General features: G+C 40.7%; 1 protein-coding gene across 4 annotated transcripts in view; it reads left to right on the forward strand.

The window, feature by feature from the left end:
- LOC138622075 (roundabout homolog 1-like) overlaps window positions 1-9,261 on the forward strand; it is a 92,078-nt gene extending 82,817 nt beyond the window's left edge. For 2 of the 4 annotated variants that reach the window (XM_069700557.1, XM_069700559.1), the window contains 15 exons: window positions 4-125; window positions 268-439; window positions 712-909; window positions 1,642-1,668; window positions 2,639-2,678; window positions 2,870-3,024; window positions 3,189-3,548; window positions 3,627-3,746; window positions 3,837-3,972; window positions 5,158-5,310; window positions 5,410-5,867; window positions 6,857-6,997; window positions 7,093-7,314; window positions 7,398-7,552; window positions 7,727-9,261. In XM_069700557.1, coding sequence (XP_069556658.1) covers window positions 4-125; window positions 268-439; window positions 712-909; window positions 1,642-1,668; window positions 2,639-2,678; window positions 2,870-3,024; window positions 3,189-3,548; window positions 3,627-3,746; window positions 3,837-3,972; window positions 5,158-5,310; window positions 5,410-5,867; window positions 6,857-6,997; window positions 7,093-7,314; window positions 7,398-7,552; window positions 7,727-7,741 — 2,474 coding nt within the window. In that variant the 3' untranslated portion in view covers window positions 7,742-9,261. The remainder of the gene's footprint in view (window positions 1-3; window positions 126-267; window positions 440-711; window positions 910-1,641; window positions 1,669-2,638; window positions 2,679-2,869; window positions 3,025-3,188; window positions 3,549-3,626; window positions 3,747-3,836; window positions 3,973-5,157; window positions 5,311-5,409; window positions 5,868-6,856; window positions 6,998-7,092; window positions 7,315-7,397; window positions 7,553-7,726) is intronic. The other 2 variants (XM_069700558.1, XM_069700560.1) reach the window with 2 other exon arrangements.
- The last annotated feature ends 11,819 nt before the right edge of the window (window positions 9,262-21,080 follow it).

Below are 21,080 nucleotides of genomic sequence, written 5' to 3' on the forward strand. Positions count from 1 at the left end.
TAGCCCCTAGTAGAGCACCCCAGGGTGTAACAGTTACAAAGAGTGATGCCAATGGGACTGCCATCCTTGTTTCCTGGAAACCGCCTCCAGAAACAGAAGAGGCTGGAGTCATTCAGGAATACAAGGTAAAAAAAAAAAAAAGAAAAACCTCCCGCCTTCCCTTCTCTACTCTGAATCATGTGTATTCCAGTTAAATTGCAAGTCACATCTTTGTAAAAACTATGGGTGCCACTGTCATCTCATTTCCTCCACACCTTCTCCTGACAGGTCTGGTGCCTGGGTAACGAGAGTCGCTACCATGTGAATCAGTCGGTGGACGGCTCCACCTTCTCGGTGCTCATCTCCAGCCTGGCACCAGGAATTCGCTACAGAGTGGAGGTCGCAGCGAGCAATGGTGCCGGACCCGGAGTAAAGAGCGATGTTGCTTTCTTTCAATTAGGTAAAAGTAAAGGAGTACTCCGTTAGTTAGATGTCATAAAAGTGGTTTTAAAAAGAGTGACAGCATCTTAAGGTGAAGACTCGTATTTCAGAGCCTCTTTTGTTTGTACAGTAAAAATTTGAATTCAGCATCATGCTGCAGTTTTCACATTTTTAACGCTTTTCTATCTTTGCAGCCCCCTTTTTGAACACACTGAGATCTTCATTTGTGCTTTCTGCTGCTGTTTTTCCTGCATAATGTTTGACTTTTCTCTTTCTGATTTCACTGATCAGACTCTGCAGGCCAGATGATGGATATCAGCGAGGACAGAGACACGTTGTCTCAGATTTCGGATGTGGTGAAGCAACCTGCTTTTATCGCTGGCATTGGCGCCACCTGCTGGCTGGTTCTCATGATTTTCAGCGTGTGGCTCTACCGTCACCGCAAGAAGAGAAGTGGCCTCAGCAGCACATACACGGGCATCCGCAAAGGTGTGCGCCTTTCTCTTATGTCTATATTTTAGACTGGTAGACGCACAGATGAATATTTATAATAATAAAAAGCCAAATGTGTGTGCTACACAGGTTATGATATAACCTCTGTGATTACATTACAGAGATTACATTACAAGGTCGTTACGATGGTAAGGGGATCAAGACAGGACATATTGCCGTCACACTAAACAGCAGTTGTCATTTCAGTGATATTAGGGAATGTTTTCAGTGGCTGATAAGCAGATCACATCAAAGGGTAAAAAAAAAAGAAATGCTCGGGTCTAATCTTCCTTTGACACAAAGACTTCAGAAACAAATTTGCATTCGGGACTATGCAGACATTCAAAGGCTGACCTTTAATCGCCTATTTGTAGAGTCTCATTTCCTCAGCTCTGCACAGTTGTTGGAGGCACGGGTGTGTCAACCTGCCATTACCATGTCTACTGCTATTTCCCCCCTGTCTGTCGGGTTGCCTCTCACCACCATTAACCCTCACCTGGACACTTTAGTCAGAAACAGAGGCAGACAAAGACACAGGTGGCTTGTCGGTATTTAAGAGTTTGTACACAGCAAAGTTTTATATGAAGACGCTCGCAGAAATTACACGCATAACACACAGCAAAACCTCAGTCTCAAAACTAAAAATACACTTTTTGTAGTATACGTTAACACTAAAGTATTAGTCTAACGGATTACATTCTCTTTCCCCTCCTTTGTCTGTCCCTACAGTCCCGTCATTCACCTTTACACCTACAGGTATGTAAACATGGTTTATATGATAATATTGATATTTTTTGTATATGGCAAGTACATTTGTAATCATTGGGTATTATATTTTACACATCTAAACAGCCAAAGATGCATCCCCTGCCTTTGAGGGATCATCAGAAGTTTAAAGATTAGATTAGATTTGACTTTATTAACCCCACTTTGGGGAAATTCGGTCGTCGCAGCAGCAAAAAAAAAAAAAAAAAAAGTGCACACAATATGAAAAGAAAATTCAAATACGTATAAGATATAAGAAATAAGATTGATTAAAAAAAAGTATTATTTTAGAATAAATACACAGACTATTTACACACACACAAAAAAGACTGCACAGTGCTAAAAAATATATATAGAAGTGAAACTTAAGTGGGACTAAAATCATTGCATTTTTGTTTTCTGTATGTCATGAAAATATGTCAACCAAGAGAAATTCAATTTCAAATATGAGCTGAAAGTGATTGGATCGTAATTTCCATAAAGTAGGAACAGAAGTACATCCAATATGCAGACTATAATAAGGCAACAAAGTATTTTTGCATAGACATCTGTGGGCTGATAGTGCTCCAAACCCCCCTGCTCAGTAGGTGAAGTTCATATGATCAAATAAGAAAAATATAAAATATATTCCACAGGAGAATTCAATTTATTTCATGTTTTACTGGTAGTAGATGATTTAGAAACTCTGCCTCAAACACACTTTCTAAGTCAGTGGTGGAAGTATGTTGAGATGGGTAAAGGCACAGGCAATTATTTTGTGTTGCCTTCACGCAAATTAAACCAGACAGTCAGATTTTGTGTCCTATGGATGGAGGCGCGCATTGAAGTAAGTGCAGACTTGTGACTTAAATTTTTTTTTGCTTAGACTCCTTCCCTGCCTTTCATGTTTTTCCTCTGCCTTTGGCTCAACCTCCTCTTGACAGCTCATCAAGGTTGAATGTTTTTCTGTTTCTCTTTGCAGTCGCATATCAAAGAGGAGAATCTGTGTGCAGTGCTGGCAGGTGAGTGATATTTTTGTCCCTTTGTGTTATATAAAGAAATACAGAAGAAATGCACTTACATTTTGCAAACACTAGGGGGAGGTGTCTTCCTGCTCTAAATGAACTGTGTGCATCTGCTCCACCCTCATTCATTAATGATTTATGGAGCTGGCAGGTGTTGATTGACAGCTCTGTGGTCCTCCTTGTTGCAGACCTGGCCTTCTCAGCATGGGTGAGCCTCTAAACCAGCTGTGGCTGCCAGACAATTGGCCGAATGCATGTGCCAATCACAAGGACTGTAGCATCAACTGCTGCAACAATGGCAACGGCACCAGTGACAGTAACATGACCACATACAGCCGACCAGGTTAGTGCACAAGGGAGTTCATCTTATAGCCTATGAGATAAATAATGTGCAACCAATAAAAAAAATTTTTAAAAATCAAATCAAACACCTTGTGGAAATGCAAAATGTTTGTCTCATCCTTTGTTCTCGCTGTGTTCATGTGATGCTTTGTTTCATGCACTCAGCCGACTGCATCGCCAACTACGGAAACCATCCAGACAACAAACAGGGGGGACAGCTTGGTTCTGAGACAGCCATATACAGTGACGTGAACCTCTCCAACAAGCTCAATGAGATTAAAACATTCAACAACTCCAACTTGGGCTACGCAACTCCTGGAGGAGATTCATCCGCCACATATGAGCCCATCCCGTATGCCACCACGCAGCTCATTCAAGCCGGCATTAAGAATAAAGCAGCCACCGGGGGCTCTATAGCAGAGCCTCTGGATATACCCTGCTGGAAACAGCCCCCCAACCTGCCTCCCATACCAAAGGAGATGGCAGCACAGATGCAGTACAACATCATGGAGCAAAACAGCAAAGGTAGGGTCAGATTTGATGCAGCATGTTTATGAAAAAAAAAGAAAGATTCTGCAAACGTGTCTGCTGCTTTGTCTTTAGATCATTTCCAAGGAAGCGAAGGAGTGATCCATTCTAAAACTATCCCCTACAACCAGAGCCGTGATCACAGCACAGGAGGCTCACACCACAGCTCAGACAGAGGCAGCAACAGCACCTCAGGTGAGGCCAGCAACTTCTCCGCACAGTGTTTAATATTAATGAGGCAAACCGCCTGTCTGTTTACCTTGATGTTTGTTTTTCATTTCTCAGGGAGTCAAAATCAAAAGAAGGGAACACGGGCCCCAAAGATCCCAAAACATAATGCGGTGAGCTGGGGAGAAGCGCTGCCTCCTCCTCATGCTAATGCCTGGGAATGCGATGAGTACAGCCTGCCCACGGAAAGGAGGTGAGGGGGAAAAGATGCACGTACTTCTATACAGTGCACACTGAAATATTGTCCTAGCAGGGTTTCAAAAGAACTACTATGACGTAGTGCACATCAAAATACCCCAATACACACACACACACACACACACACACACACACTTTCTTTCTTGATTGACAAACCAGTGCATAAAGTAAAGTTAACAGCATTTTTAAATGTGTCATATTAAACTACAGCTACTGCATATTATGTTGCTCATTAGCCAACTGCAGCCCACCAGGTTATACTGACTGGAAAAAAAGAAAAAAAAAAAAGAAGAATATGATGAAGTAGTCAGATGCACACATGCCTAATTGGAGGTATGCTGTGAACACCTGCAAAACCCTCTGTCAACAAGGTCTCGTTGTCACAGCCAACAATTTTAACCGAGCTAATTATACTATTTAGATTTTTGTCACTGTCACACAGTTTCCCATTACAGCAGGGTTTATATGATTGGAATTCGTGAAATGAACAATGAAAAGAAGAGAAACATGCCGTCGAGAGGCATTTTGAGCAATAAAAAAACAACAACAAAAAAAAGCTTATTGTTTTCTATGTTTTCTTATGAAGGGATGTTATGATGGTCTTGAGACCTTTGACTGTACACAAAAGTGGAGGTATCCTCCGGGTCTGAAAACTTAGGCCGATGCGGAAGTGCCAATAGCTGCAATACCACCGAGTGCCACTAGAGCTCGGCTCCAAAACGTCTCCAGCTCCATAGACTCCCATTCAATTTCTCTCATAAAATTCTAAGTAAATACATGTTTCCCACGATGTATCAGTGTTGTTAGCTCCTCCTTCTTATTAGTTTCCTGGTGGTCCATCTGAACATAATCCCGTCATTAATTAGAAATGCCTGTGCCTGTTTGATTGACAGGCCTGTGGTGCAGTCAGGTTACAGCTATCGGTGTGTGGGTCAGATCGAGTCAGATCCCCCACTCGCTCCCCCCCAGTTCCTCCAAATATGGTCATTTCTAGCTCCAAACCACTCCAAACTTGCAAACTGGCAAAAGCCAAAATCCAAACTCGAGGCTTCATAACGGCCGTTCACAAACTAAAGGGTGACGTTACTGTTGGTTGCTGCTTTGTTGTGACTAATATGCTTAGTCACCCCCCCCCCATCCTTTAGCCATGACCTTATGTCAGCTGTCCTTTTCTTATCAGTTTTGATCCAGAGGAGAGAATAGAAGGCTGCCCGACTCCACCAGTAAGAGGAGCGGCCTCATCCCTCACTGAAGTGTCCTATAGTCACCCACCTGCAACATCATCACAGGGAGACCTAAGCAACGGACTGCACAAAGGGGCCGAACACCCCAGGTAACCGGCTTTAATTGTCCTGACAATCAATGAAACTGTTTTTTGTAACGGATTTTATCACAGATTTTTTTTAATTTTTTTTTTTAATGCATTTTACAGCCAACGCATCACCAGCCACCCTCGCCCTTTTTCCCCAACACACACCTACAGCTCAATCCCCCTCTGCCCGGACACCGACGGCCAGGAAGAGAACGATGATGAGGAGGCGGAGGCGGAGGAAGAGGAAACAGATGCAGAGCTTGCTGAAAGTCACTACAGCCAACACCACAACCATCAGAAGCACAAACACCAGCTGAACCACCCCTCTCCACACAAGCTGCTTCTCCATGGGCTGGAGCAGACGCCAGCCTCCAGCACCGGGGATCTGGACAGATCAGTCACGGGGTCCATGGTAAACAGCTGGGGTTCGGCATCCGAGGACAACATCTCATCAGGCAGGTCCAGCGTCGTCAGCACCTCGGAGGGTTCCTTCTTCACAGATGGAGATTTTAACCAGGCAGTGACCTCTTCGCGGGATATTGTGGGCCTGCGCATGTGTAGATACCCAGACGAGTCAGGTGAATCCAAATTCATATATTTATTTACTTTATTACGATTCCTCTGCACAAGAACAGGATGATTCCACTATTGTAAAACACAACCAAAAGCCAAAACATGATATGGACAGATTTGATTGACAGCTAACAGGCATTATAAGAAAGAAAAACAACTGGAAACTGTATTACAGTTTGAAGCAGCTGTTGCTAAAACCTGATTGGTGCTCGGAGGTGCATTACATCCTCTTTTTCCCAACAGAGAGAGATCTGTGTTCATGTAGCACAGAAAGAAGCCGGTGCAGAAATATGTTGTGCTACTATTTTTCATCATCATAATATAATTTTAAATAGAACATTTCAAACTGCTTGACAAGGAAATAAACGCAACATGAGATAAAAATTACTGCATAAATCATTGACAATGAATCAACTGTAAGTTTACTGGTAGATGTGATATGTAATTTAAACTGGTACCCACAAACATGGACATTTTTTTTTACCAATCCTGGCATCCTTATATTGGCTGCATGTCCAGAATAAAATTATTTTTTAAGTTTTATTGATTGTGTGTATGTGCTTAAATAGAGCAGCCTCAGTAGTGACTAGTTTCTAGATCTGGAATGGTACTTGGGGCCGACAGGCTTCCTCTGTTGCTGGTCCAAAACTTTGGAAAAGTCTCCCCCTTCAGATCAGGTCGGTGTTCACCGGTGTTCAAATCTTGATTGAAAACATTACTTCACGCTGGCATGTCCAGATTAGGCCCAATCTTATTATTTTCAGTGTTATGAATACCTCTGGGTTTTTTGGCCTGGTATTTGTTGATTTTTGTCTTTCATATGCTTTTATTGTGTTTTTATTGTTTGGTTTGTTTGAAGTCCTCATGTGTTTTAATCCTGTTTGACATTGTGCAGCACTTTGGTGAAGGTATGTTGTATTTAAACACGCTTTTTGTGTAAACTGACTTGACTTGAACTTTGAATATCTGTGTAAAATTGGTGTGATCATTTCAGGCCGGCGGCACCAGCGACCCAGTAGCCCCATGTCAACAGATAGCAACATGAGTCCTGCAATTACACATAAAAGGCCCAGGAGGCATAAACAGAACCAGTCTGGTCAACAGGGTTACCAACCCAAAGATGTCTTCAATGATGGTAAAGAACCAAGAATGAGATTAAAGATTTACTACTGCGTATCTCTTCATAACTCTGAACATCTCTGTGCTGTCTACTATCTGCTGTGTCCACAGACTCCTGCATGCCTCTGAATTTCACCAGCCAGATGTCCCATGGTGAATACAAAGTGAGGGGGGCCACACTGCCTAGGATGGGCTCTGGGGAGGCCCGGGGTCGACGAGGCAGCACTGGGACTCACAGGGTCAGAGAGGATATGTTGGAGCAGAGGGAGAGCCATGAGAAGCACAAGACTCCGCTCGCAGCGAAAGGAAGCAGCAATAGCCGACAGCACTCAGGTACCGGATGGATTAATGTGCCCAATGTGGAGCTTTATAAATAAGTGATCAAATGTGTAGCTGAATCGTTGTTTTTCTTTCAGAATTTGGAGACATTCTTCTGTACAGTCGTCCCTCTTTCCCATCAGGTCAAGCTCAGCGAGAGCCAGATGAGTCTAATTCACCCAGCTTTTTGTCATGTGGAGAACCAAGGACCAAGCAAGGAGAACAAGTGGCCCCTCCAGGACAGGTTGAAGAGGTGAATGAAAACCAAGAATTAAAACTCTCTATATAGTTTATATAGTGGAGATAGAGTTATCTCCAGTGTGAACATGTTTTTTTGCTAAACGTTTATATTATTATCCGTGACACAAGTTAACACTCTAATACATAAAATGCAGGCAAAGACACTGACACTGTTTTATTTTCACAGTTCCTGAAACGCTAAGAGGCGATTTGAGCACAACAGGAATGTCCTACAGTTGCTTCAGACAAGAAAGGACTTTGACCTTTACAACATGGGAAAAAGACTCTAAAAATACTGCACAATACACAATATTGTTTTATACTTCAAATTTCTCATTAGGTGTTGGAAAAAAAAAGAAGAAAAAGAAGTGCTCTCATGTTTAAGTCTGTGGACTTCAATTTGATGCACTGTTTGTTGCTTTTACTTTTCGGTGACCAGCTTCCAGGAGCCTGAGCCGCTGGTTGCTCAGTTTAAAGTAAGACGAATACACATTTGATGGCGGTTGTGAGTGTCTAGAAAAATATTGTCCATGATGACTGCTTGATGCGGTCCGTGTGATCTTTGTCTTTGTCTCGTTATTTTACTGTAAGTGATATACAGTCATTACCAGCCATCCTTGTAAATTGTTTACTGCCACAGAAGTGCTTCAAATTCAAATTTTATATAACAGTGTTAATGTTTTATAAGTGATGTACATCTTTGTCTTTGTATTATTTGTTCTACTTTGGTTATAAAAGCACAATCACTTAATTTTATTCAAAGTCATTGTTCTATGAATTTCAGTCTGGAGGAAATCAATTTTTGGATTCTTGTTAATCATCGGTTCACTTTAGACTGAGAAAAAGATTGTTTATTGTGGTTGTGCATTCAGTTTTGCGTACATTTGAGCTGCTTTCATTCAGATTTGAACTATCTGTTGTGTGTACTGAGAGAATTGCATGCAGATTCACCTGTAAGGGGGGGTTATACGCAACATCTTGACTGCTTTGTCTTCCCTTTGGGATGAAGAAAAGTCATGGACTGGTTCCACTTATTGTTTCTCTCCGCTGAGTTCATTTCATCTGCCCCTGTGTTTCCTTGACCTTGAGCCTAACTTCTGCTGTAGGGCTGGACAATACACCAAAATTGATCCAATTACTGACTCTGAATGTCTTACCAATGTAAATTCACTCATATTGTAATAAAGAAGTTGCTTGAAACCCATATAATTAAACTAGCTAGAACAACCAATGAGATGAAGTTCAGTCTAACAGTAGATTTCCCGATTCCCCAAATCTTAAACTGGTCATACTGTAGTTAAATCTTGTAAGTCACTTCAAGTTTCTAATAAAATATTAAAAGACACTAGTGGATTAGCAAATGAAAATTGTTTATTTATTATTGTACAGATTAATGTACATTGTGCTATAGTTTTTGGTCATATTGTCCAGCCCTATTCTGTGAGTTATGGAGGGAACAAATAGTCACTTTAACTACTCTATTTGAATAAATATTGCTGTTCCTTAAGCAACAACAACAAATGATCTTTGAATTCATTTCTGCATCACTCTAATTCCTCTTTCCAGTGTCAAGAGTTGATGAGTTTCAACCATGCAGGATACGGTATCGTAAAATGTGCCCACTACTAAACCAGGAAGAATGCACTGCAATTTCCTCTCATTCCAGCCATGTCTTCAAAAGGGTTTTACAAAGTCCTAACTAAGGTAACACACACACACACACACACACACACACACACAAAATATGGAGGGCGCTATTTTCAGGTCCTTTTTTTCTGCTTTTTTCTCAAACACATAACACAAATTCTTTTTACTTTTGATTTCATGATGATGAAATCAAATGACATACATAGGCCTACACACACATACAGAAAGGCTCCCATCATGTTTTTCTTGGATGGGTATTTAACCTCTGTTTATGGAATTATATTTGATGGATTTGGTTCATAAAAAGGATTCTGGACAGAGAAGAAAAAAAAAAGAAGTGAGAACTGCACTTTGTGTAGACGTTACATCAAGAAAAACCTACAGTGCAGTGTTTAGTAAAATGTTATATTTTAAATCAAATTAAATAAAAAATGATAGTAATCCAAAAGCCATTCTTTGCAGTCACATATTTGAAGTTGGAGGAGATGTAATGTTTACCCCTTTAATTAAAATAAAAAAACTCTTCAGAGATATTTATTCATGTTTTTGTACTTCTGTTCCTGATGTCCAACCATGACTTGGTTTATGCTGGATGTCTTTAAGTATGTCCCATAGGTGCAGCAAACGCATCACATTTTGCATTTGTGAGGTAAGGAGGATCAGGGAAGCAGGTGAATGGAAAACTGAGAAGGTGTGATGAGATCCGCAGTTTAATTAACCTCACTTATGAAGCTTCAACAAGAGAGCAGCTGTACGCTTTTGAAATGAAGGAAGTGTTTCACAGATGTCTTTCAGAGAGTGTCAGGTAGACTCAGTGGTGCGTCATCCACAAATAATTACAGTGATTTTATCATTACACTGAGCTCGTTGTGACTCATTTAACAAGCTGCATCTTGAACCAACTGCGCACAGCAGTGAGGTGAGTAGGGACTCTGACCTCTCAGACAGTTTTACCTCACTTTGGGTCCCTTGGAAGACACAAACTCAGGAATGATCTCAAGCCAAGTGTGCGAAAGCAACCCGTGTAATTTTACAATTTTCTGCCAAATACTCCATTCTGGACTCTTTAAACGTCAGATACCATTCATGAAATATGTCATCCTGAGTGGCCTTGTACATTACTTTCATTAGGTACTGCAGCTACCCTTACAAAGTATGCACTGTTGCGTGTAGTACGTGTACAATTGGGACATACTTCATCAGAAAAATGCGCCTTTAACTTTGACCCGTTTTGTCATATCCGTTGCGATCTGTAGCGTGATATTTGAGGTAAAAATAAAAAGGAACGCTACTTTTTAATGCCTCTTCTTCTTATCCTTCTTCCTTTTGTGAGCGTAGCATTAGTGCCATTGACTCTCTGCGGCTCATTCGACATGACTTATTGTCCTGAATATGACCGGATGTAGTAGGACATCCTGGTATTTTTGGCATGCTATTTCACACACTATGTATTGGGCTGTACTGAATCTTTTTCTGGCATACTAAATAGTATTACAGTAAGTGTATTGGAACATACAGTACATTTCCGATATTTCTTCTGTACAAGTCTTACAGTCAATCGCAACATGGTTCAATGTCTGCTTTCTCATGTCCCGACTACAGTACCATGCACAGAGTTTTCCTCTAGAATGGTGATTATTGATACAAAAGCATGGGATATATGAGCAGAAAAATGGACTGCAAAGGAACACTGCAAGGCTGCATTACCTTGACTTTTACACAACGATCAGGATACTTCACAGAGCCGGCATCGGTTTGCTCTGTAGTGCACATGCTCCTTAATGAGCACCCTATGAGAGCACGCCTACTTAATGCAACACATTTTATTCCATGTGTCCTGGACAAGTATGTGTTTATCCTCCAGACTATATACGTCTGTTAGCTATTTTGAAAGATCACCTGAGATTCTAGTTGCCCTTTCAGTTTGTTGATCTCATATTCCATATTCCACAGCAATATTCACACCAACCTTTAAACCATGTTAAATATGTGTGCTTGTATTATTTTTAACTGAGGTAACGTATATGGCTTTGATATTCTACTGACGTCAGAGCTCCTCTTTCTGTGCGTCCGTCACAGATCTTGATGCAAACACAAGACAATAATTAACAAAAGGCTGCCACACAGCTCAGTCCACCAGGCCTTGTAATCTACAATGAAATGATCTCATTAACACTCACAACATGCACAGTAACATATACACGAGCTCAGGCGGAGAAAAATGCAAGTTGTGACTGATCACTTCAAGGACAGCGCTCATCCCTGCAGAGCACTGCAGTTTAATTGGCCATTAAACTGTTTCACAAGAATTCTTTAAGAACTTCGATGACGCACAGTTAAACGGATAAACTGCACGATATACAACCCCTGTTTGTCAACCACACACACGCAAAAAAGGATGGAGTGTGATGTTTTCAGGTCCTTTTTTTTCTGCTTTTGTCTCAAACACACAACACAAAACAACCTGGATTATTCTTGAATGTTTTTTACTTTCCATTTCATGACGATGAAATCAAATGACATACAAGCACATACAAAAAGGCTCCCATAATTTTTTCCGCAATTTGGTTACGTTTAGGTACCAAAACTACGTGGTTAGGGATAGGAAAGTATCATAGTTTTGGTTAAAATGTGTATTTTTATGCCGGTAATGTTATGTATGTCACAAAAGATCTCCTTTTGGTATCAACAGCTTTAACAAAACAACACTATTTGATGCTTTGGGAGTAAGAACAGGTTGAGCCTTTCCCAAACATTACAAGTTGTCGGCTCATGTAAATGTTGATAAAATGAGCGAGAGGAATGTGCACCTTCCCGTGAATCAAAGAAATGACACACTGGGGATGGACAAAGTAGGCACCATGTTCTGTTGGTTGAATATACTAAAAATGGTAATTTAAGACAATATTGATTCCTGTTTGATGTTTAACCCAAATGACTGAAAAATATACATCACAATGAAAGCGGTTATGTTTTTTTATATTTATAATGGGTCATGATTACTACGTTAGTTTCAGAAGCTCTAAAAAAGATATGTTATCTGCCGTGCACTAGCTGGTTGACAGACAAATATAGTTGAACATATTTGAGCATTTAGCAGCTAAATTATTACAGGATTCACTTGTAAATCTGTCCTTTTATGAACATTTATCTGGTAATACAGTTTCCAGATGTATGAGCCATTTCTGACATTTGATTAATGACCAACCAGAGACCAGGAACCAATAGTCATAATTCTAATAATTAAACCTTTAATTCTTCAATTAAATCCCCTTCTGGCTCTTTACCGACTCTTTCAGATTTGGTTCTCAGATCACATACTGTCAAGGGTAAGAGGATCAAACAATGACAGTCTTTTTTTGACCTTGCAAGTAGGATTGCACTTTGTAGAGAAAGTGCCATCTTTGTTCCACTTCTGCTTTAACGCAGCAGAAGCTGAAACACTTGGTGTGAACAGAGCAATGTAAAGAACCACTCAACTAAAAATCATCATTTTCAGAAGTTTTATTTTTCCAAGTCCTCCTGTGGACTCAACGATCCACAAAAACACATGACTCAAGGAATTGAATCTCTGTCACAGTAGTGTGTAACTTGTAGCTGCAGCGGCTCTGCTTCCTTCAATCCATCATCTGTCCTCACTCACTTGCTTTGTGACAGCTGGTGAGGAGGCTAAATGTGCAAGAAAGACACGTTTTTCTCAGTTTGTATCACAACCTTTTTCTCAAACCAAACTGCACTGTTCTTGAAACATCATGGTCATGGTTTTGATCTTTCTGCCCTTTCCATTCAGTTTGCTCCCTGTGTTACTCTCTCTGCTGACCAGAGGTCCCCATTCTCCTGCAGGCCACGCCCACCTCACCTGCTCCCAGTTCCCCAATTTGCTGCACCTGCAGCCACTTTGCAATCAGCCCACTCTACTGAGTGGGCTACTCACAGTCTGCCACTCTTACCTTTTCAGTATTGTGTTTCCCTGCCTGGTCTTTTTGCACCTTTTATTCTTTATCAGTTGAGTCCTGTTTGCTTCACTTAACCTCACTCACGAGTGTTTCTGTTCTTTCGCCTGATGAACTGTAACGTAATCTTTGAGATCTTAACTGTTGCAATCGAGTATTTACAAAAAAATGTTGGTGTTGTTTTTATTTTTTTTATAGGCTACACAATAAGGAAAGGATAACTAAACACATAAAACCTGTATAAATAAAAACTTCCAGAACCCCATCCACAGACTCCAAGAAGGCAGGATACTTGAAGGTGACCCTCTTGTTCTCCAGGGAGAATGCCCAACACAGTAGGGTTCAGCCAGGGACTTGTGCATATGCCCACACCCGTCTGGTGCCTCTCTCCCTGGGCAACACAGTCCTTTCACTCTGCAGGAGTTTGGTTCCATAGTCAATACTGTGCATGGATGTGAGCCCAACTAGTTGATACTGCTTCAGCTCTTTCCCCGCCAGAGAGGTCACGTTCAAAGTCCCTAGAGCTAGTGTATGTCACCAGGGATCGCCATGCCAAGGCCCCTGGTGACATAGACATACACTGCACCCCCACCCGATACTTCATTCTGCAGGCAGTGGGCCTACAGGGTGGCGACTCCATGCTGTTTCTTTTGGCTGTGTCCAACCGGGGCCCCATGAGCCAAATCCTGACCACTAGACACACGCTGGCGAGCTCCCCTCCAAAGTCTGACTCCAAGCATCCCAATCTGAGTGAGGTTGTGCTGCACTGAAGGTCACCTTCCATTTGAGTGTTCTCAGACGCAATTGCTGATATGTCATTGCCTTCAACAAAAAGGGATGCATTTATGAGGTTTAACCATTTTCAGCAGGTGAGAGGCACCATGGCTACACTTTCAATAAAACCCACGAGACCATCTCATGTGTCCCACTTCTGCAAAAAGGCTGCTGACCTCTTATCTGTCAACAGCTACAACAAAGTGTGAATTCTATTTTTTTACCCCAATTATCACTTCAAGCTTGAGTGATATAACTGGTGCAACTACGTGGTGTAGAAGGTACACCACTTCAATGTTCACATAACTCAATTTGAGAAAAAAAAAACCAAATCACCATCAAAGGTGGTGATTACATTGATTTTTTTTAAAAAAAAATTAGCAATTGAAATGTGCATAAACATTATTTAAATTAACTTTAACATACAATATTATTTTTTACATCACATTTACCAAGTCATTCATGCAATGAGCCACTTCATGAATTATTCCATTAACTGGATTGCAAGCAAATAGAATTCTGAGCAAGATTTAGCTTTTGTGAGAAAGGCTGTTTTCTTCTCCAGGAAAACTATTTCTCAGCACCATGAATGGCTGCTTTCACCCCTGTCCTTTTCTTTTTCTTTTTCTTTTTCTTTTTCTTTTCAAGGACAACTGTCTACAGTGGGTTATTCAAGTGTTTGCCTTGGTTTCCAAGATACTGTGTGTGTGGGTGTGTGTGTGTGTGTGTGTGTGTGTGTGTGTGTGTGTGTGTGTGTGTGTGTGTGTGTGTGTGGGTGTGTGTCTGTGTGCTTCTTGTGCATGTATGTGCATGAGCTGCCAAGTTTCATTTTCAATTTTGCCATGTTTATCCAGCAGATTCTCTGCAATCTGTTGACAAAGAGGCAGCCATGACAGCTAGGGCAAATGTGGCAAAATTGCACAGCGGCTGACAGAAAAAAAATGGAACTGACGGCTGTCAACTCTGAACAACACTTTGTAAGGTGACAGATCTATAAAGGCAGTCTGGCTGAGTGCTGTGCCGCAAGTGAAAACGTCTTCTCTGACCTACCAGCTGAACTGCACCATATGTGATTTAGGTGTTCAATTTTCTCCTCTTATCAAAACACCAGTCGTCGAATCTTAACATAATCCAGAATATTATTTTGCATCTGCTGTGATCGTCATTGGAGATTTGGGAGATGGCCTCTTAAACAGGTACACGCAATCATTCAGGCAATGGTATTTGCAGCATAATGAGGTTTATTGAGGATGTGCAGAGAGCACTGTTGCAGAAAAGAAGTCTGGAGGTGATGAAGACATTGATTAGCTTCACAGCAGTGAAATAAACAGGTGGTGTCAGAGATAGGTGGCATTTCTCAGCTCAGTGTTTTCTATTGCCAGTGACAAACAGGGCGCAGAGGTTGAGGATTGCAGTCACGCTGTTAAGTGGGAAGTTATGAGTGGAGAGGGGTGCAGATAACGGGCTGCGAATTTATGATGTGAAATTCATTGCGTGTTGTATTTGAGGGAGATTACTTTCTCTTAAAGCAGGCAGTTGGTGAGGAATTAGGAGGTGTCAGAGATAATGAATCTGGTGGCGAGGTGCAGCAAATTTGCTTATGGAGCCATATCACTGTCTGCTGCTATAAAAGTTGACTGTGGTGCCAAGAGAGGACTTACTGTAGCAGATGAGGAGGGAATGGTAAGTTGTCAAAAAGCTGCACTCAAGTCAAAGAGGATGATAGCACGGCTTCATCCGGCCTCGGGGGCATTAGGTCTGGTATCAGGGCACAGTCACACGCTGACTGCCGGTTATAAAGATTATAAAGTGAGATTTTCGAACACAATAGGAATTACAGGGCTGTTACAAAATGGATGAACAAAAGTAGTTGTCGGATTTTAAAAGCAATCACAAGTATATTATGCCACAAAGTAGTAGAAATGAAAATGAACGAAATGTGTTCGTAAATGCAGAAAGTACTTTGCTTCCATTTTTATTTTAGGGAACAGGATTAGTATAATGTAATATAGGAAAAACAAGTCAAATTAAAACAGCAAGCAGCGATATGCGGGCCCTCGCATGCTGCACGTCGGGCAGCCAGCGGGTCGGGACCTACTTAATTTTTTTTTTTTTAAAGTCATCCAAAATATGACAAAAATGTCCAAAATATCGTCCGAAATATGATTTTTTTTTTTTCATAATTTGGACATGTATGACTTATTTTTCATATTTCGGACGACACACAAGTATCACTTTATTTTTATATTTAGGACGACATGCCACAGTATGACTTGTTTTTCCATATTTTGGATGACATGCTACAGTATGACTTTTTTTTTTATCATATTTTGTACGACATGCTACAGTATGACTTGTTTTTCCATATTTTAGATGACATGCTACAGTATGACTTTTTTTTCCATATTTTATAGCACGGTGGTGCATTGGTGACTCCCAGTCAGAAGGTTCCAGGTTTGATTCTTGCCCTTGACGTGGCTCTTCATTTAAGATGTTAATGTCATCCTTTTCAGGACGAGTCTCGAACCTAGAACCTTCTGACTGGAAGGCAACAATGCCAAACACTGCACTGTTGATTGCTCTTCCATAACATGTTTAAAAGTCATATAAGTCAAACAAGCATGCAACAAAGGCAGCAAAATGGTGCACTTCCAAACCAGCGTTGTCATCTCACAATCAGGAGGTTCTGGGTTTGATAGGGTGCCTGGAACTTAATGTGTGGAGGATTGCATGTTCTTGCTTGAATGTAATGTTTTACTTTATGGACTACATGCATAAGTTAGTCATCCATATTATGGATGACAAACTTTACTTTTAGGTTTGTAGTTTTGCAGGAACATGCAAATTCCACATAGAAAATACCAGGCGGGAATAAAACCCGGGAGCTTTAGATTGAGACGACAACGCTGACAACTGCACCACTATGCTGGCTTCCAAAACTTGAACAAAAGTCATACTTATAGGATGTCGTCATAAATAGCATACTTCTTTAATGTCATCCAGAATGTGAAAAAAACGTCATACTATAAGCATGTTGTCCAAAAAGTGGTAAAAACAAGGTCATACTATAGCATGTCATCCAAAATGTGAAAACAATATATATATATATTAATATACACACACATATATATATTTGGACCCCCCCAAATGTCAATATTATGGTTATGCCCTTGACCTCCATAGCTTGTTGTTGTTTACAATTTACACGTAATTGTAACTGTAATGCTAGTTGCTGTTATCAATATGATCTGCAGACCAGCTTGTGGCCTACCTATTTATTTTGCAATGGCGAGAGTTGTAAAAACTAAATTATTATAACGATAGGCTTACACACTTGATTTGCAGCAATAACACTTGCTTTATAACAGGCAGGAAACATAATAGCAGTTTTTGTACGTCTTGAACCTTGAAGCTACGTAGATTTCACCTCCCCAGTGTACTTACTCATAACGTTGTCGTCGTATTTTTCTAATGCATCTTCATCTCCAAAAGGCGCTTGTGCTGTAACTGTGGAAGGATGCCCACTGAACGGGGGGGGATAAATGCCTCTAGGACAGACCATAGGTAGACTTATTGAACTTGGAAATACTGTTTACCCTTGAAAAATTATGGAACAAAAGTTTAGTAAAATGTCCAAATCTTCCAGTTTCTTTGAAGAATTAACCAGCTGCCATCGCCTCCAAAACCATACAGTTTGTTCACCTCATAATGCAAACAACATTTACCGTGCAACCTATGGGTGTTTGGGCATACAAGGATTGGATTGCAGCAACAGAAAATTATGCATACATTCATAAATATGACGATTGCCATATTTTTTTGTTATGGAGTAAAACAACAGTTTTATTTGACTATAGAGAACAAATCACCTCCACTAGTTTGTAATAATGAAATCATGAAATTATACTTTAATATTTAATGTAATACAGGGGTCCTAAAGTAAAAACTTTACTGGACAAAAGATGCTCCAATGTACTGTTTTCCTTCACATTTATGTAAATTGAACAAAGATTGGCCTCCAATCTAGTTGTGAATTATATGTACACATCTTCATCTTCATCTCCTCCCTTTCAGCAGATGAATGTGAGAACAGCCTCGCTCTGGCTCAATGAGATTCCCATGACAACACGAGTAGACAATGTTTAAGTCAAGATTTCTGGGGAGGAGGAAGAAAAAAAAAAAGGGGGAATATTGCAGAGACAAGCTGTCATAACTGGAAAGGCTTGAATACAGATGTGCTCTCCAGGGGAGCCGCCAGTAACTAGGGGTGTGTTTTGGTGCCGGGATTAAACATCAGAACTTTTCTCTGGCTGAAACCTAGAGACTGTGACTCAGAGAAAGTAGGACAAAGATACATATCAATATTTGCTTGCATCTGTATTTACTTAAATAGCTTCTATCAGAGACCTCCAGGAGAGGCTTTGCTGCTCCATGTCAGTGGCACAATGTGAAGTGGCAACATAAAAGAAGTAGATGAACCATGTGGGTGAACAAGACGAAAATAAATTGGTCACCGAGGGAGAGACCACTGGCCTTTAGCTTACCCTCAGGGTAGCTGAGCCACAGAGCGGGACTCGCGGTCTCAGGTGGGGTGCACGTAAACCAACACGCTCTTCCAATGCTGCAATTAGCCAAATGTCACGAGTCACAAATCAGCCTTTTGAGGCAAGGTTACTCATAATCATACTGAAAAGGTTGTCCACCACATGTTGGGAAAATTGCATGAAATGACACCAATCATTCTCAATTGAGATCCAAGAAAATCCCAGGAGTGAATAGTTGCCTTTCTTTTCCTCTTAAACCAGCAATGATAATAATTTGCAGGATATAATATTTCAGTTATTACAGTCATATGGCCTACTGTGTAATCAATGTAAAGTCTAGCTCTTGAGTGCAGTATTACTAAACTGAAAAAGCAGTTCAGTTACCTGAACTTCAAAATGTGAAATATGATGGCTTGATTTTTGAATTCATAATGGGGTTAAGGTTAGGTATTATTCTGACTCTACTTGTGTCTAAAATTGGCTTTGCACTGGGGTGAAAGCACTACACACCTGAATATCTTGTATGTAAATATGCTAATATTGTGTTACATGTTGAATAAATATAACAAGAATTGTATGAGGCTAACCTGTCATATTTTTTCATTCATGTTGTCCTAGATAAGAAGATTTACCCATATAGTCTTCTTTTTATTTTATTTGAATCCATAATGAGGCTCTTGTCGTGCACGCTGACAATCTGAGTTCAAATTACAGCAATTTCTTTCTCCATCACCCTGTTTTTTTTGTTTGTTTTTTTACCTGCACAGGGGCAAAACTCTTGATTTTGAAGTGGGTCCTCTTTTTGGGTGAAATATGTTAATTTGCAAATGTCTTGTTTCAAATAGAAATATTCCTGAAATAAGCTCATAGTCTTCTTTCTATTATGGATATAAGATGTAATAAAACACCCAACCTGTAAAATTTGCATCCTCAAAGGTGAACCTGTCACTTCAGTCATACAGAGGTTAAAGGTCGGGGTCAGGTGCAGACTAGCACTCCTGCTCCTCACCCTGCTCACCCCGGGTGTTCCAGTTTAAAGATGCAGCATGCATTTATATTAACACTGAAAAGGAAAGGAAAATGTGGCACAGAAGCCGGTAACATCTTACATCATCATACCGTAGGTTCAAACCACCAAGAACTCTCTCAAACACTTGAACACCTTCTTTTAATTTTTCCCAGGTTGATGACTTCCTGTCCCATCATTCAAATAGTGCTTGCAAACAGGAGTTGATGCGTGTATGAATTATTTTCTTGGAAAAAGAAAAATGCACGATCCTTTTAGATGCTTTATTGTCATTATAACTACTAGTGCGTTCCATAGAAAAAAAGGACCTCCATTACAAGCATTTTTCAGTTGTTTGTAGCAGTGTCTGGAGAAGTGAAGCAGTTTGAGGCCAAATTGCTCCCCTGAGAGCTGGAAAATAGGATCTCAGCAATAAATTTGTTACAGTAAACTGATTTTTCATTAAACCAAAACCACAACATCCCACAAAGTCAGCACACCATTCCGAGAGCTGTACATCAAGCTAAATCTTTATGAGACAGAAGTGTAGCTGTATTAACGCAGGTAGAGTCCTGTAATTGGGCTCTGTGGGCTCAGCTATGAGTTTCTGCTCTTCCATTAAATTCAAATGTACTACAAGCTGTTAAGAAGGGCTTGTACAACACTTGGCGATGGGGTGTGTGTGTGTGTGTGTGTGTGTGTGTGTGTGTGTGTGTGTGTGTGTGTGTGTGTGTGTGTGTGTGTGTGTGTGTGTGTGTGTGTGTGTGTGTGTGTGTTTGGGAGGAGGGTAGTCCCTGTAACAGGGAATCCAAATTGCATCAAAGTGATATAGAACAGCCTACACAATACTAATTCTTCTGTCCTTGTGGCACTTCTGGAAACCAAATTAATTGGATATAAAGTTTTAGAGGTGGATTGCACATTGTCCTCCCCGTCTGCACAGTATCTGCAGACTGCCCTAATCCTTGCCCATCCATTTCAAGATACAAACACTGACAGGCTGTGACCACACTGTGTACAGCACCTATTGTCCCGTCGCCTGAAGCCATCCTCCCCAGTGCTGATCTGTAACAAAGTTACCTTCACATAACAACAGGGACCTGCCGTGTGGTCCAGAGATGGACTCTGAAAAAGGATCCAACGTCAGGCAGCTTAAGTTTAGGTGACGATTTAGACAAACTGTTCATATATTGAAGCAGTGTGTCAGACAGTTCTCGAAATGGATGCACCATTTTCACATATACGGGTATGCCTGGATGTGCAATATCACATTTAAAGCATGCCCTACACAGTGTTATGTGGAAACACGTATGAAATGCAACTAAAGAGGGGACATTGGTTAAAATAAAATGAGCTAAATTCTTCTTTTCTTCGCAATGATTTCATGACTTTTGTCACAGATGGCAATTAGTACTTCACCAAAGTAGTATGCAATGAGAAAATATAATACTATTTTCTTCCTTTTTAGCTGCAAGTGTGCAGTCCATCTCGTAGGTAAAACTGACTGTAAATGAGATGCGAGTAAAAGCCCATACATCATTTTCCAGTCTAAAATCTAACCGATTCAAAAATCTGGGTACAAACAGGGTTTCAGACTCAGGCATTGTGAGCAGTTCA

This window comes from Brachyistius frenatus, unplaced genomic scaffold, assembly GCF_029030835.1.
Source record: "Brachyistius frenatus isolate BFR_SWC_R1_liver_20210118 unplaced genomic scaffold, ASM2903083v1 Contig_34, whole genome shotgun sequence".
Classification (NCBI taxonomy): Eukaryota; Metazoa; Chordata; class Actinopteri; family Embiotocidae; genus Brachyistius; species Brachyistius frenatus.